The sequence below is a fragment of the Podarcis liolepis genome (genome assembly GCF_965112155.1).
Source record: "Podarcis liolepis genome assembly, chromosome: 6".
In the NCBI taxonomy this organism is placed as follows: domain Eukaryota; kingdom Metazoa; phylum Chordata; class Lepidosauria; order Squamata; family Lacertidae; genus Podarcis; species Podarcis liolepis.
Window position 1 is genome coordinate 17,373,471 of NC_139559.1, and position 13,867 is coordinate 17,387,337.

Genomic DNA, 13,867 nt, shown 5'->3' on the forward strand with positions numbered 1-13,867 from the left:
AATTCCTTTTTTGTAAGTGCACTTAAGGGAAGGATGCTTGCGTAATCCTTTGTACAGCATGTTCCATGTACACATGACTGCATCTTGCCCTTTCTAGCAATGTGCAGACCTGTAGTTCAGGTTAGTATAATGGAGCACTAGCCATTCTGTTGATGGCTGAATGACTTCTGTTTCTTTGCCATAAAACCTGGAGAAACTTCATTGTTTCTCAATTCTTTGCTAACTGGTACTGATCTCCAAACACTATAGGGACATGTTTGTATATATTCATGATCATTTAGGTTGTTGTGTCATTAGTGCATAGTTGCTAGTGCATTAATTTTTAAAATATGAAAATCTTGAGAAGATAAAAAATACTCTTATTTTATGAAATGACTAGGTGCATTTCCTGTCTGTGTTTTCTGTGTGCACCACCATTCTGCAGCCGTAAATGAAATTGCACCTCCAAGCAATGGCATTAGAAAGAACCTGAAACGCCCTTTGTTGATTATAATACTGTGCTTGCTGCCCTCTAGTGTTATGTCTTGGGAGTTGCATGTAGGAGCTAGAGGGAGGGAGAGATAAAACTTTGCTTATATGACTATCAAATGAAGAACTGGAACCTGCTGTGATGAACAGATAACAAAAGATTTCCCACCTTTAAATGTATTACAGAAAACCAGGCACTTGTCAGGGTGAACATTTTTTTTTACTCAAAACAATTAATTTTTATAAAAGAAATTCTTCTGTTCCAATACTATGAAAGACTTATACAAGCAAATGAACTATGAAGGTGACCCACGCTAGTGTTACAATATTTGAACAAAATTCTGTTTACTGTTGAACTAAAATACTTCCCGTAGGGTTGGGTTTAATACTGTACATTCGGTAATAATAATAAATAATAATATTTGTACTCCACAGATTCGGTAGATTTGTTTCAACTTGTGCAGTGCACTTTGGGTTTGTTCCTCTTGGAAGTCTAACTTTACATTTTGTTTTTCCAGTACATCTCTTGTTGAACTAGCAATGCAAGTCTAATAAACTCATTATGCCCACATACACCATGCCACTTAACATTATTTCTAGTTTGGGGTGGGGCTGGGATACAGCAACCATACGTATTGCTGTTGCATGCTCAATAACCCAGCCGAAGTGTGTGTGTGTTAAATGGCCAACAGAACTCCCAAACAAACATATTTAATCTCCATTCTGGTGACTCCTGCTGTTTCCCCCCTTTAAAATGGCTCCAACACAACATAGCATCAGGTCATTTGGGGATTAAGAAGAATAGTTGGGCAACCTAAAGACTTGAGTTAAAGCTGTGTCAAAAGCTAAAACTAAAAACCACTCAAACATCAGCCCCCACCCCCTTGTTGGTATGGTTCTCCATTCTCAGGTGCCCAGTCGGAGACCTCGTCTGGTGGAAATTGCTTGAAACTTAGGAGACCTCAAAGGAAAGGATCTGTGTTCTCATGGGGTTTACAAATTCAAAATTAACTCAGAGTTAATTTTGTTAGAATACAGTGCATAGGCCAATTGACAGTGATGTTGCTGCTGATAGTGTGTTAATACACTGCATGGTAGTAAAGGAAAAGGAGCAGTAGGGGTAGGAGATGCATGGCGCATACTGTATATGTGTCTAGTGGTAGTAGCCACAATAACACATGCTGTTGTCATTATAGATGCCAAACATGCTTGGATCCAGTACAGTGGTACCTTGGTTCCCAAACTTAATCCGTTCCAGAAGTCCATTCCAAAACCAAAACACGTTTTTCCATAGAAAGTAATGCAAAATGGACTTTTAAAAACAACCCCTAATACAGCACTTTTACTTTCTAACAAGACCATTGATCCATAAAATGGATCCATAAAATGAAAGCAATAATCAGTGCACTGCACCTTGGGTTACATATGCTTCAGGTTACTGACTCTGCCAACCCAGAAATAGCGCTTCAGGTTAAGAACTTTGCTTCAGGATGAGAACAGAAATTGTGCTCCAGCGGCGCAGTGGCCCCATTAGCTAAAGTGGTGCTTCAGGTTAAGAACAGTTTCAGGTTAAGAACGGACCTCCGGAACGAATTAAGTACTTAACCCGAGGTACCACTGTAATATAAAATAAATAAGACAGTATTGTAGATGATAAAAATTAAAATTATTTTTTTTTCTTGCATGCACTGATGATAATCATTGTTCGGAGGAGGGACTTTTATCCCTTTCCACAGTCACACAATCAGTTAATCAGTTGCTGAACTGGGTTCCAGTCAGAAAAATAAGTCACAAAAATGAAGTCACAAGTCAAAGTCCCATAAAAGTAAGAACAAGCCACAGAAACAAAAATGCAAATAATAGCAAAAACAAAAGCACCAAATATCACCTCAGAACACTGCAATTGGAAACGGAAGGCTTCAGTTACAATGGGGGAGGGGGACAACGAAAATAAGCAGCGCAACAGTACAAACAGAAGGCAGAAAGATTTAATTACGATGGGGGGGGCGCAAATTAGCAGCACAACAGTACAAACGGAAGGCAGGGAAGCTTTAATTATGATGGGGGGGGCGCAAATTAGCAGCACAACAGTACAAATGGAAGCTCAGGAGCACATTTGGCTTCCAAAGCAAAGTTCGCAAATTGGAACACTGACTTCCAGGTTTGTAGTGTTCAATTTCCAAGTTGTTCGGGAACTAAACTGTTCGAAAACCGAGGTACCACTGTATTCACTTTTATAACATGGTTTGTTTGTGTTTTTTCTTTTTTCCCTCTTTCCAAAGATAAGAACGAAGATGGCATAGAAAGGGCAAAAGTTAAAAACCTTGGCGCCTCTAGAGAATGCAGCTATTGTGGGAAGTATTTCCGCTCAAACTATTACCTCAATATTCATCTCAGAACTCACACAGGTAAAATGAATTGAACTCTCTTCATGATGGTTGGTGCCTGAACTGAAGGAAATTTCATGATTAGGATAATTCCAGCTTTGGTGTTTGATACACTTCCCAGAACCAACTTACTGCATGCTGAGGAAATACAGTAGGCCCTAGTTGTGACCTCTAGACAGATGAGGTGGTTAAGAGCTATGCTATAAACTCCAAATATCCAGAATTGTGAGCCAACTGGAAAGGATATTGGAAATTGAGGGATTTACAAATAAGAGAGCACTGCCGCTTGCCTTTTAAGATTTTAGTCTCTTTCCATAGTATGTGGTGTTCAGTGAACTCCAGAGAACTGTCATGTTCAGTGCTAGAAGCTATATTTGTGTTGGGAGGAGAGGCTGTTACACATCCATATTGACTCCAGGAATGTAAGCATCTTCATCAACATTGATGGCTCAGAGCCCACCTCAGAGATTTAGCTTGTAGAAGGACGTGGAAATTCTCAAGTTGCTTTGCCACTTGCTTGCGGGTGGGGGAGTGTGGTAAAGGTCCTTGACATGCCTTATGCTATTCCAGAAGGATGTGATGGCGCTCCTTAGTGTTCAGCTTCAGTTGCTTACTGCTACATGGCTCAATCCTGGCTAACCAAGAGACTCACACATGTGAACCAGTGATGTTAACCTCTTGAAAATGTATGCAACTATAGGGAGGATTATCACCTTGGCTATATGCTTTGTTGTTTATCCTTACTTTTGCCCTGTGTTTAGCAAAATGGTCATCTAAACTAAAGCAGCTAAAACTTCCTCTAAATCAAAGAGATATTAGTACTTAGTGAAGCTCCAGCGTTAGATTTTGGGAAAATATTGATTCCCCCAGCATATTTAGTGGAGATGGGAAAGGATAGCACAGATTCCCTTCTTGTGTTCTTTTATCAGAGGGAAATGGTAATAGCTCTGACTTCTCGTTTGCAACTCTTTCAGGTGAAAAACCATACAAATGTGAATTTTGTGAGTATGCAGCAGCCCAGAAAACATCTTTGCGATATCACTTGGAGAGACACCACAAGGACAAGCAAACAGAAGCTGCAGCAGATGTGAAAATTGACAGTAAAGGTTTGCTATCTTCTCAGGAGATGGGCTTTTTGCCAGTCCGCGATTGTGCTCCGGAAACCAAAAATCTGAAAAGGCTCCTGGAAGATGCCAAAGATGCTAAAGGAGGCCCACCTGTAAAACAGCAGAAAGAAATGCTTTCCTCTTTTCAGACTGCACTGAACAATATCACTCAGGACACAAATAAAGGTACAAACTATGGTGGCTCAAATGATGGGGCATCAGTTCCATGCCTTGAAAACTTAAAGTTGGAAAAAATTGAAATAGAGCTTCAGGAAAACAAGCATGTTGATAGGTCTGAGAAAAGGAATTATGTTTTGCCAGAAAGTGTGCTTTCTTCTGGTGCTGTGAAAGGTGAAACAAATATGGCTCTTCTAAGCGACATTTCAGAAAACTCGAAATGCAGACTAATAGCTCAAGAAAAGCCCTTAAATTTGTCTACTGGCTGTTCTCTGGATGCTTCAGTAACTGCTGCCTCTCCGTGCTCCTTAGCAACCAGCACCTGCTCCTTTTGTACTTACCGAACACTATATCCAGAGGTTCTAATAATGCACCGGCGATTGATGCATAAGCCCCCCAATAATTCCAACGCTGCTAATAAAAATAGCATCAGAAATAGGGCAGCTCTTAAAGCCAGACGTACTGGATGCCCACCTTATCTTCTGGGAAAGGATGTGCACCCTCTGCCTCTTAACCCTGGGAAAATCAAGTCTTCCTTGCCTACCCAGTCAAAATCCCCGCATGTGGAGAAGGCTAAACATTGTTCCACTCTACGGAGCAAAGCACCCATTTTTTCAGCATTGAACTCTAGCAGCTCGGCACCAAGTAACTTGAAATCATGCAAACTGCAAGTGATTGGAGGTCAGATTACTAGCTCTAGACCACAGCATGAAACCCACAACAGCTCTAGTAGCACTCCTGTACAGGATAGAGGGAAAAAGCTGGATCCTAAAGCAAGAGTTTTGGCTTCTCAATTAGGCATAGCAAGTAGCAACATAAATGGCTCTCTTGAGACTCCGTTGAACGAATCTGCTTGGTCAAGCAATCGAGGAATAGAGTTTCTCAGTAACAGACCTGCAGGGAATATAAACTTGGAATTTGATGGACTGCCTTCTAAAAGAGCAAGGTCTAATCTTTTGGCTCCAGAACAGATTGACCCTATGCTGTATCGGAGAGGGAACGATGCTGGCAGATTACATATTGCAGGCAGATACGCAGGTCTGCTACCTCAGGAATTTTCACACACCAAACCTGCTGCCTCTTTCCTCCCAGCCAAACAAGGGCTCATGAGCTCTGAAGTAGATGCTATAAATCCAGTGACTATTCTGAAGCCATACGAAACATATGGTCCTGGGCCATATTACAGTTCCTGTGGATCAAGTAGCAGCCAAGTCCCCAGCTCTTCAAAAGAAGGTATTCACACTGTGTTTCAGCACTTTAAAAACAAACTAATGCTCTCTGCTTGCTGAATCAAATTATCATGTTTTAAGTGACTGCACTGCTCACAAAAACTAGAATTTACCAGCCATTTATCTAATCCTCAGTGTGTATTTAAGAACTTGGATGTGATTGCTGTTGTCTCATTAATCCTGGGCTTATTAAATGTATCTGGGGGGAAATAGGATAGCAGACATATATTTACTTGCTGCTACAAAATGGTGCCCAATCACAACTATGGTAAAAACCTGGATTTCTCTGTGGGATATTTTGACTTCTGCCCCAGAGGAGATCAACGCATGGCTTCCACTGTGAACCCAAAAATTTCCCATCTAGACATTGTAAGATAGGTCACTCTGTTTTTCTTTTTCTGACCAATCGCCAGTAATAATTTCTTTTTTTAAAAAAATGAGAGTGATCACTTACTGCCTCCTTTACTTCCCCAAGGGCTTACATTACCAGAAGACAGGGATTTGGCACCACACTATGTTTTCACACAGCATGTTGCTAAGAGCAGCTGCCTTCAAGCTGCATAGTTTCTGTTTTGCAGAAACTGTTGTGCATGTAGATTCTATGTCAGCCACCCTCGGTGCTCTTCTGGGAGGAAGGGCAGGGCAGGAAAAAAGAACAATTAATAAAAAATTAAGGGAGGGAGAACAGAGCCCTAGTTCCTGCTCTTTGTTACTGGGTGGGTTGGGGGAGGCTAGGTGTGGGACTCCCTGCCTCCTTTTCTAAACTTTGTCAGTAACTTCTTAAAGCTAGAAAGAAGAGTTCTGCCCTATGCCAGGTTGGAGAACGCTGCAGACATGTCAAATTCATGTGTATAGCTGGTGACCACACCTGCTGGCCTGAGTCTTCAGGTTCAGGTGGTGACCATTTTGCGCATGTCCAGTTGACATGTGACCAGTGACGTATGGGTTGTTTGAATTCAGAACGAGGGCAGAACAGGATGGGCTTATGCGCACTTGGGGGCCAGGAATGGAACCCCCACACAAAATGGTCACTGCCTGTATATGTATGCCAGCTCAGAGAAAGAAGCATCAGCACAAGATGTGCAAACTGGACTTAGATCCAGGGCCAGCACAACGCTTGAGAGTACCTGGGACAAAGTACTCTCACTAAAATGCTGCCTTGTTGCCCCTCCTGGTGCAAGGGGAGCAGCAACAGGGACAAGTGGAAACAGACAGCAGTTGGGGGCCATGCAGTACTGAAAGTAGCGGAGCTCCAGGTTCCTCAGCACAGAGAAGCATTAGGTTCGGTCAGGTGGCTGCAGCCGCAGATTTCATTTCCCCAGAATGCTTCAGAGCTGCAAACTGAAATTGCAGAGGGATTACACATTTGGGTAGGGCATTGGGTTTAGTGAAGATGGTGGCACTGCAGCTGCTGGGCCCTTCACAGGTCCCCCCCCCAACACAGGACCCTTCACAGGTCCCCCCACCTAAATTAAAAAAGGGAAGGGGGATGCCATCAACAGCTACAGGACCCCTGAGATTTTTCCAGCCATGCTGTGTGCTGATTCAGCACTTGCCTGAATCATGTGACTAAAACACCACGTGAAGCAGTAGTATGGTAGTGGCTCATGTAGCTTTATCTCTGGGATGGTATGGACTTACTGTGGTTGCATGTCACAGGAGCAGTTCCTCAATTACATTAGTGATATAATTGCTATTCGCCCTTGGCTGCAGTGAAGTAAGAATAAAGAAAGCATGAGGAAGCATGTGGGAAGTGCCTGCACCTACATTTTCATGGCCTGTAATGGTGACGAGGCTTTCTCCATGTGTTCAGATCCCTCTTGTGTAGCTTCTGTATTCCTATTTACCAGAGTGGTCTCAATCAGATTATTTGTGTTGAATACTTCAGGAAATTATGTATGCTAAGAGTTGGGACAAGCAGCGGCTAAAGTGCTTTGCTGCCTCAGGCCAGGGTTTTCGCTAGATGATTTGAACCCACGGTTCTACAAACTCACTACCTTGTTTTGCAATAAAACTGCATTCACATGGTTATTATTCCAGCACAAGTCCCGTCCCCCCCAAATTTGGGTATAAAACTAGCAAGTCAGTTGTCTTGTGGAAACAAATTGGTAACAGTGCATAAAACGGGAGCTTGATTTGGCTTGTGCAAGGAACCTGTGCTAGTCTTGTAACAATTTTTGGCACCTCCCACCCAGCTTTAAAACAATTGGATTCATGTCATTCTACAAACTGCTTTTGGTTTCAGAAGCAGTTGGTGCTGTTTTGAGGGGAAAGCTGTTGTATAGCACCCCCCCCCCTTGAGCTTGTGCAAAAGGTTTCATGGTTCATTGGGTCCTGACCATTGTGTTTCGTTGAGGTATGCAGATCATTATCATTGTCTGAAGTAATTCTTCCAGCATTTTGCATTCAAGATAGATTCAGCTGAGTTCATGAAAACGATCAAAATGTAATTGCAAAAAGTGTGTTTATAGACACGTTATTCATTTGAGCAAGGGCAGAGGAAGAATGCCATGGTTATTTCACTAAGTTCTTGAAATTAGTTTTGTGTCTAGTTCTGGCCTTACTGGTAATGTCTTCTAATGTGCTGGGTGTTTTTTTTTAATTAGGAAAAAGGCCAGTGTCGTATCAACACTTGTCTAGCACCATGCTGCAGAAAAGAGGTTACGAGAGGCTTATTGGCAATACACATAATCGACTGAATGACAAGAGAACATGATTTTGCTACAATGAATGGTAAACAACTTTTTTTAATAAAAAAAAAATAACTTCGGGAATAAGGATCTCACCCCTCCCCACAATTCACATATTGGCAGGAGGAACACAAAAAAGTCATGAGAATTGATTGTTGCAGACCCCCTTATCCCAGAACAAAAAGTTGGCATTATGTGCTTATCAGTGGTCAAAATGTAAAAATACCATGAGATACAACTAAAAAGGAGTTACTGTCTAGTATGCTTTTGAGGTGTAGCTCATTATATGATGTGCCATCCTGTTGTAGTTTAGTTTCGGTGAGTTTTAAGAGCTTTGCTTCTTTATGCGAAGCACAGAATCTTTATTGAATGGCACTGGTTTATTCCTGTTCTCATGGTATCTAAAATAATGCTTTGATTTGCTTATGCTCATCTTTCATAATTGAGATGGCTACCCAGGACTATTCAGTTTAAATATTCTCTGTTCTGTGGTCCTGCTGCCTGGCTGTCTAAGAAACTAGGGTGCAATCCTAAGCTGTGTGGTTTCTCCATTTTAAGGAGAAAAGGGTGCTGTGTGAGAGGATTTGCTCTGTTATGTAAATATGAGTCTGAGTTACTAAGCATTCTTACTGGGCTTATTGAATGAATGTCTTTGGCCCAGTAGCTTTGATATTCCAGTGGTCAGGGTTGTCCTATATTGCTGCCCCTAACAGTTTAAGTATCAACACTATTTAAAGTAAAAATGTTTGTGTGTTGACATATCTCAAGTAGTGTATGATTCACCTGAAGATTCCCCTCTTCACCTTCCTGGAAATGTTTTCTTACTTAGTTTTCTAAGTGTGTGTCGTTCATTTACCTTGCTTGACCTCTCCCCCCCCCCCCCCCCGTTTGACTTGTTTACAAGAGGATATGTGGTTAATGCCATTTAGCTGGAACATTCAGGTCCTTGGTAGTGCACTAAAACTAAAATATAACTCTTGTAAGGCAAGATTGAGGGGAAATGGGTAACACAATGGCAATGTGTCGCTGATCAAGCATTCCTTTATGTAATTGGGGAGAATTTGCCAAGGGGTGTGTGTGCTATTTTCCATGTTCTGGCACCAGAGTTTATAATCTGTAGCCTAAAGTTCAGCACAGTTTTTCCTACATTTGTAATCACTTCTAAGTAGTAGTATTTCGGAAGTTTGCAGCCTCACTATGCTGCTTTTTTTGTATCTGTTGTGAGTCATTGCCATAGAACCCTTTTTGTTTTTGTGTTCCAGGTATGAAGATGCAGATTTTGATTTTCCTTGCAGTTCATCTCTTGAGAATAATGAATGATGAAAGCTACCAAACTAAGCTGTGATTGTACTGTTGTATAGAGAGAAACACTACAGTTCTGTAATGGAAGGTCTGACCCCATTTGTACATTGTGGACCTAAACACTGTCTTCCCAAGACTAGCCTGCAAAGAACTGGCAAATGCATCTGTTCCTGATCTTGAATAATATTTTTTCTCAGAATTATCATTGACCAAATATTCAATATAAAGTATATTTTTGCATACTTGAGTGCTGCTGAAAAGAGATCCAATTTAGAAGCTGTGTGTAACCCTTGCACCTCAGGTAAATCTGTGCATTGAGTGTGTCTGGTTTAAATACTGGGATTATTTTTGTATAAGGGTAGTAGTTTGTCAAAGTTTGTTTTGTGCTTTAACCTATGTACATTTTTGAAAATGTTTCCAAATGAACAACATACTTTTGTTTTCATCTTACGCAGTTTAAATACCAGCTGGAATAAGACAAGAATATTAACACACAAGTACCACAATCTTTTCAAAGAAACCGTGTACTTTATTTTCTATCAGTAGGGAGTAACACGTCTCATAATCCTTGGCCTGCTGTCACAATTCAGATAAAATGCTTTTTGGCCTCCAAGCTATTACTGAAGAGGGACTTGTGCTTGCATGAGAGAGATTCAGTTTACCCCTCTTCCTCCTAAATACTCAGTTTTGACTCCACAGATGCATCATATTGCAAAAATGCATAGCTTTAAAAATATTTTGTACATATGCCTGAAGCAGAAAACAGCATTCCTGTTGAACCCTGATGCAACTTGTTGTACCAGTTACAAAACTTTATATTTGCAAATATAGTACTCCTTGTTTGTCCTGCAGCCAAAGGGAGGGCATGACCCACCCATTCATGTAGCTGTATGCATGGGAAAAGATTTCCACATGGTACTATGAAGTCCTATTCCACTCCCCACCCCACACCCCACCCCAACATTCCTGTCCATTTTGTGCCAGAATATAATGTCATGTGCACTGCCATTACTTTCAACTGAAGGCCTGTCTCGCCTCCCCCTCCCACCTCACCCCACTCCTCCACATATCTATGTATATGGGGCAACTGTGGGCCTTCCCATGTTGAAGGCAATGGCTTGCACATTTCATTGTGCCCAGGGCTATATTCACCAAAGCAAAGAGGAATGGTGGTGGCTTTACTTAGGGACCCACTCCTTTACATTTGGAACTGTGTGCTGTGCATGCAGTGCAGCCCCAAGTTGGTTTGATAGCCTTGTCAAGGAACTGTTGGGGTTTTTGTGTGTGTGTGAACCCAATATTTTTTCCATTGCACATGACAATAATGAATGGAAGAGCCGTCTTGTTACCAGCCATGGTGCTGTGCATATTGATGATACAGCATGTGAAGCCTTTAATGACTCATTCTTTTCTTTGGGTTTGGATGTCAAACATTTCCAGGAAACAAATGGTTTCAAAAATAATTTTTGCACTGTTGATTGTGTGTTTCTTATCAGATGTAAAACAGCAGAACACAGACTTTCTTGGCGATTCCCCCACAACCCCATATGCAACTTTGAGACATTTTAAATTAATTTCTTACTTCCTGTGTATTAAGGGATATGTAATTTTGATGTCTCTGTAAAATTGGCAATGTAATGAAGTGCTGTGTATCAGGAAATTGTACACAATTTACCATTTTCCTGTTCATAAGCTGAGCCATATGTACATAAAATCTAGATTTGTTTTCCTAGTTTTGCACTTTTATAGCCTATTTTTTGAAGATAAATTTGCGTGGAAGATGGTTATTCTATTTTTGCCTTACCCTTCAACGAGTCTTATAGGATGTGTAAAATAACTTGTCTGTATCCTTTTTTTCAAGTAATAAATCTTAAAATATAAAAGACCAGGGCTATGTTTAACTATAGTTTGTATGTTTTTTAAAGAATCTTCCTCTTTGTTTTGGTGCAGTTTTTCTAAAACTCAGTCTCTTTTCAGTTTGGAAGAGAACAAAGAATGCTTTCAAATTTGACTCGGGACATCTCTCTCGTGTTACCTTTATTATGTCACTGGAGCTGCTTCAGCGCAAGCTTCCTCCTTCCTTGCAGAAATAATATCATAAGTCCTGCACTTGCTGGTTTGGTTTACGGAAGAGGAGACACTGGTGGACCCTTTCCCAATGGCCTGGGGTTTCCAATGCTCCTTTTGCAGCACAAAACAAAGCAGCTCATATATTGTGACATTAACAGAAGAGATGCCCTCAATTGCAGCTGTACACCCAAGCATTTCCACACTGGAGTGCCATGAAAGCCCTGTCAAAACAGAGGAACTGCAGCAGCAGAGCTTTGTAGATTGCAGCCCTGGTCTCCAAAGTAGGTTTTGCCCATCAGTATTAACTATGGGATACTACTGGTTTTTGGTTTTTTGTTTTGCAATAGCAATGAGTATACTGGTACAAATTATCAATTTGTTGTATTTATTTCCTACCACCTTGATTTGTTTTAATTGTGGAACCTCCCTTAAGTTTGTCAGGCTGTAGACACCAATTCAAGTCATTTAATTTATGATGTGTTTTCAGTTTAGTGGAATATGTTATTACATGTGGATGTAAATACAACTTGGTGGTTTTTTTTGCAAATACTCTCGTACTTGTTTCACTTTCTGAGCACTAGACAAACAAAATTTTACTGGGTGGTTGCGTGGTTTTTGTTCGAACGCAAGTTGCATGCAAAATTCCAAGCACTGAACCGTCGTGCTGCAAGAGGGCTAAAGCAAGAGAATTACTGAGGAGTGTCTTAGAGGGATTTATGGAGCAAAGTGAAGTAGTAAAACTGATGTCAAGCACGGGGGAGGTGTGTGTCTCCTTTTGGTTGTTTTCAAAATTTTACTAGGGTTTCTTTTTAAAAAATATACAATGGTACCTTGGGTTACAGACGATTCAGCTAACAGACTCGGCTAACCCAGAAATAGTACCTTGGGTTAAGAACTTTGCTTCAGGATGAGAACAGAAATCGTGCAGCGGCAGCAGGAGGCCCCATTAGCTAAAGTGGTGCTTCAGGTTAAGAACAGTTTCAGGTTAGGAACGGACCTCCGGAACGAATTACCGTATTTTTCGTCCCATAGGACACACCTACTTTTTTGGGGGGGGGAATAAAGGGGAAAAAATTCTCCTTTATTTCCCCTCCAAAAGCAGGTCGGGGAAACCGAACCAGGTCGAGGAACAGCGGGATGGCGGCGCTGCGCCTCCCTGCTGTCCCCCGAGCTTGTGGGGCTGGCCGATGTCTGCCCGGTGCGAGGGGCGCTCTGCATCAGGGTGCCCCGCCCGCCAAGCGGCAGGCTGCTATCTGCAGTGTGGGGAGCCCTGCGGGGAACTCCTGCAAGGCTCCCCACGCTGCGGATGTCTGCCCGGCGTGGGGGGCGCTCTGCTTCAGGGCGCCCCTCGCGCTGGGCAGCAGGCTGCTATCCGCAGCGTGGGGAGCCTTGCGGGGAACTCCTGCAAGGCTCCCCACGCTGCGGATGTCTGCCGGGCGTGGGGGGCGCTCTGCTTCAGGGCGCCCCTCGCGCTGGGCGGCAGGCTGCTATCCGCAGCCTAGACATCCCTGCGGGACCTCCCGCAGGGCTGCCTAGGCTGTGGATGTGTTCCCGAAGCCTGGAGAGCGAGAGGGGTTGGTGCGCACCGACCCCTCTCGCTCTCCAAGCTTCAGCAAAAGCCTGCATTCGCCCCATAGGATGCACCCAGATTTCCCCTTCATTTTTGGAGGGGAAAAAGTGCGTCCTATAGGGCGAAAAATACGGTAAGCTCTTAACCTGAAGTACCACTGTACTTGAATCAGTCGTTCTTTGGGGTCTGCTTGCGGTAAAGGTAAAGGGACCCCTGACCATTAGGTCCAGTCGTGACTGACTCTGGGGTTGCGGCGCTCATCTTGCTTTATTGGCCGAGGGAGCCAGCGTACAGCTTCTAGGTCATGTGGCCAGCATGTCTAAGCCGCTTTTGGCGAACCAGAACAGCGCACGGAGCGGTACCTATTTATCTACTTGCACTTTGAAGTGCTTTCGAACTGCTAGGTTGGAGGGAGCAGGGACCGAGCAACGGGAGCTCACCCCGTTGCGGGGATTCGAACTGCCGACCTTCTGATTGGCACGTCGTAGGCTCAGTGGTTTAACCCACAGCGCCACCCTCATCCCCTGCTTGCGGTACTGGTGTTCAATATTACTTTTAAAAGACTTTATTTGGGGGGGGGTTCCTTTGATTCAACAAATAGGTGTTCTTCCTTCATTATCAGTTCTTTGGAATCTGAATGAGGGAAAGGCAAGATCTGCTATATGCAGCCCCAGTAGTTAAGTGAAAGTAAATGGAAAGGGCTCACTTTAGAACTAATACAAGTAAATACCAAGTTTCACTTCATTGCTCAAGAGAGGGAAAGAGCCCTTTCTGCCATGGCTGACATCATTGTGGCGTTTGAACTTCAATTTTAGAAATGCATCTTGACTCCACACAAAAATATCCACGATGTAGTATTAATTTTCAA

The 13,867-nt window shown here is 42.6% G+C and overlaps 1 protein-coding gene across 6 annotated transcripts in view; it reads left to right on the forward strand.

The window, feature by feature from the left end:
• Positions 1-11,976, forward strand: part of ZNF217 (zinc finger protein 217) — a 33,372-nt gene extending 21,396 nt beyond the window's left edge. For all 6 annotated transcript variants that reach the window (XM_083507970.1, XM_083507973.1, XM_083507971.1 and 3 more), the window contains 4 exons: positions 2,751-2,876; positions 3,830-5,371; positions 7,974-8,100; positions 9,320-11,976. In XM_083507970.1, the coding sequence (XP_083364096.1) occupies positions 2,751-2,876; positions 3,830-5,371; positions 7,974-8,083 (1,778 nt within the window). In that variant the 3' untranslated portion in view covers positions 8,084-8,100; positions 9,320-11,976. The remainder of the gene's footprint in view (positions 1-2,750; positions 2,877-3,829; positions 5,372-7,973; positions 8,101-9,319) is intronic.
• The last annotated feature ends 1,891 nt before the right edge of the window (positions 11,977-13,867 follow it).